Source organism: Rhamphochromis longiceps, linkage group LG12 (genome assembly GCF_057381845.1).
Source record: "Rhamphochromis longiceps isolate RC_006_pf linkage group LG12, R_longiceps_female_GT1.1, whole genome shotgun sequence".
Taxonomy (NCBI): domain Eukaryota; kingdom Metazoa; phylum Chordata; class Actinopteri; order Cichliformes; family Cichlidae; genus Rhamphochromis; species Rhamphochromis longiceps.
In genome coordinates, this window is record NC_140568.1 from 40,137,061 (window position 1) to 40,140,165 (window position 3,105).

Here is a 3,105-nt window from a genome sequence, read left to right on the forward strand (position 1 = left end):
CACTGACAGCTACACAAAAGCACAGTGGCAACACGAGAGAGGAAACTGGGCCCGACTGGAATCTGACCTCACTCACTACACATAAATAACTTCGTACCTATCTACCCGTGTAAAGGACTCCATCAAGAAGAAATGTCTGTTTATTAAAAATGCATTCATTCTTTTGGGTTTGGGTGGATATATTGAAGTATTAAGCAAGTTTCACTATAGCTGGACATCACTAAATATTCTCAAAAAAGTCACCATAGACATTTTTGTGGAAAAACAAACAAAAAAAGCCGCCCAACAGTTTTGCAACAATGTACTTACTAGTTACACAAATGTAAGAAAATACTCTTTAGCCTAGATATCCACTGTTGACGCATGCAAAGAGCATTTAAGGAACATTTTCACATTCAAGGGAAACTCTGCTGCCGTGAAAAAAGGTCAAGTTACTGGCAGTGTGACATTTTAACTTTAAAAAGAAACACCTAGCCGGATGACCTCTGCAACCAGGGAAACAGGAAACGAAGCATAAAGGTCCCAGCGCGGTACTGTGTTGATCCAGATTCGTATTGCAGAGTTTGTGTCTGTTCCAGCAGCTCTTTGGATATGGAAAAAAATATGAGGCATTTTTTGGGAGCTCTATTTGTCTTCCAGATACTTACTGCAGGTTGTGCTATGCTCAGTGACACAGTCTGCCTGGATGGAAAAGCCACCTGAACAAGCAGAATTCATCATGAAGAGAGAGAGAAGGTAAGATAATCCTCAAGATGAATGAGCACTTAAAAGACTTATTCTTAGAGCCTGGAAATCACCATCTCCTCCACTGTTTAGGGTTTGGCTACGTGAGATGGTTGCACGTTTGTATATTGAAGAGGTTCATTATTGTCTGGCTGACACTCATTTTAAGTTTGTTGAAATCTGGGGCCCTCTCTCAATCATATTAATGGGGATTCAACATAAACTTTAACCCATTTGACTGCACTTTGTGTTTGTGTGAAACTGCACTTCTGCCAGACCCTGATTCCTTCCTGGTCTTGTTCCCCACATCTTCTGGACTTGGTGAACTCTCTGTTGCCCTGTCTAACATGGCTCAAGAGTTGGGAGTTCGCCTTGTAATCGGAAGGTTGCCGGTTCAAGCCCCGGCTTGGACAGTCTCGGTCGTTGTGTCCTTGGGAAAGACACTTCACCTGTTGCCTACTGGTGGTGGTCAGAGGGCCTGGTGGCGCCAGTGTCTGGCAGCCTCGCCTCTGTCAGTGCGCCCCAGGGCAGCTGTGGCTACAATGTAGCTTGCCATCACCAGTGTGTGAATGGGTGGATGACTGGATGTGTAAAGCGCTATATAAATACAGACCTCACACAGAAGATCATCTTCTTTGGACACTGGTATTTCTTTGAACTTTTGATTTGTACTGGCTAATCGGTGTATTTTTTCTTTTCTTTCCTGTTTTCCTGTTTGTTTTTTTCTGTGCTTGAATGTTATTGTTTTTGAATCTTGTGTCCTTATCTTGTGTCCTTTGTCTGGTGTGATTTTATGTAACTTCGAACTTAAAATCTTATAAATAAACATTAAAAAAAGATGAATGAGCACTTTACTCACTTTGGCAAGAACTGCTTAAAGCTGGTAAGATCATAAAGTTCTAAAATAACACAAATGAGAAGCAAACACATGGCAGCAGAGGTGTTTTTACACTTTATTTTCCACCTTATAAAACAGAAGTTGTTTATCTTTTATGATTATAGCCTTCTCAAGACAAAATGCAGGAGCGAAGGAAAAAGACCCAACAACAACACAAACCACCAGTAGACCACATTCCTTGGTGTGCCACATATTACTGACGGCAGTAATAACTAAGAACTTTTTGCCAGGTTCGTCAAACCTCTAAAAAACCTCGTGTACTGCAGCCACTCTGCATGCTTTTGCCGCCCTTCCTTTCTTATCATGATAAATTCTGCTGCAGTTGTTTCCTTTGTTATTCAAGCCAAACATTTCAGAGTGTGAGACCAGGAAATTTATTTTAGGTGTGTCGCTGGGAACTTTCCTTATAACAAAAACAAATTTCACACCAACTTCGGGCGCCACAGTGTCTGATCATATTAGGGGCTAACAACTCATATCGTACAAAAACGTGGTGTGTAGTGCTTTTTCCGAATTCTTCACTATGTTTGTTGTGGTGCCGAGAACAAACCTTTGTCGCTGAGCGTGGCATGCGAAACAAACCAAGAGTGTATATTGCAATCACAGGGGAACGATGAATACGAAAATCTAAAGAATTGGGATTTGTAATAAATTCTTTTTAAAAACATATGGACAATGTTTGTACAGTTTCTTTGAGATTGGCCAGTAGTCTCATCCCTTTGCACCACCTGTAGTTTACAATATGAAAAAAAGAGCAAAGTTTTATTTTGTGCTTTTACCACCCAACCCAACTACCAAAGCATTTTTCTCCCTATACCAAGAACACAAAATTAGCCAGCCAGACTAATCTCCAGTTTGTAGCTCTACTTAGTCCAGCTACTTTATCAAATCACAGCAGGAAGAGAGAGTTCTGCTTGGATTTAGCTAAAGATAAACTGTCTTCCTCTTCAGTTTGTAGACAGAGCGGATTGTAGTAAATGTGTGCAAAAGGCTGTTGGTGAATGCCTGCAGGACAAAGAGCACACAGAGGAATAATTAGGGAAGGCTGCTGCAAAGAATGTGAGATACATATAGTGAACCTGCACCATTTTAACCCTGGGAACATTTTAAAGGGAACATAAAAAGAAGAACTAAGTAAACTAACTTACATACATCTACTTTGCCTCATCTTTGACTTCAGCCAAATCCCGCTTGGTGTCACTGAGGCTGAGATATTTCTGAGATATGCAGACGTATTTCTGCGGTTGACACGCAGTTTTGAGGCTGTAGTGTTCGCTGCCTCCATGGTTGTGCTTCTCAAACCAGTACTCCACTGAGTCACTATCCAGCTGATCCAGCTGAACCAGCTGTAAACAGATGTAGCAGACGTAGAGATGTAAAAAAAGTAACTGATACAAGTCTACATCTGTAGTTTTAGATTGAATGATCGACAGGGAGACGGAGAGAGAGAAAATGCATTGTTCTATTTACCTCAAGGGAGTGTT

At 41.1% G+C, this 3,105-nt stretch overlaps 1 protein-coding gene across 2 annotated transcripts in view; it reads right to left on the reverse strand.

The window, feature by feature from the left end:
- Window positions 1–1,669: 1,669 nt before the first annotated feature.
- LOC146657950 (uncharacterized) overlaps window positions 1,670–3,105 on the reverse strand; it is a 2,645-nt gene continuing 1,209 nt past the window's right edge. The window contains exons 3-5 of one of the 2 annotated variants that reach the window (XM_085427081.1): window positions 3,092–3,105; window positions 2,774–2,967; window positions 1,670–2,626 (exon numbers count right to left, since the gene is read on the reverse strand). The exon at window positions 3,092–3,105 is cut by the window's right edge and continues 108 nt beyond it. In XM_085427081.1, coding sequence (XP_085283207.1) covers window positions 2,776–2,967; window positions 3,092–3,105 — 206 coding nt within the window. In that variant the 3' untranslated portion in view covers window positions 1,670–2,626; window positions 2,774–2,775. Of the gene's footprint in view, window positions 2,627–2,769; window positions 2,968–3,091 lie in introns of both variants that reach the window. The other variant, XM_085427080.1, reaches the window with a different exon arrangement.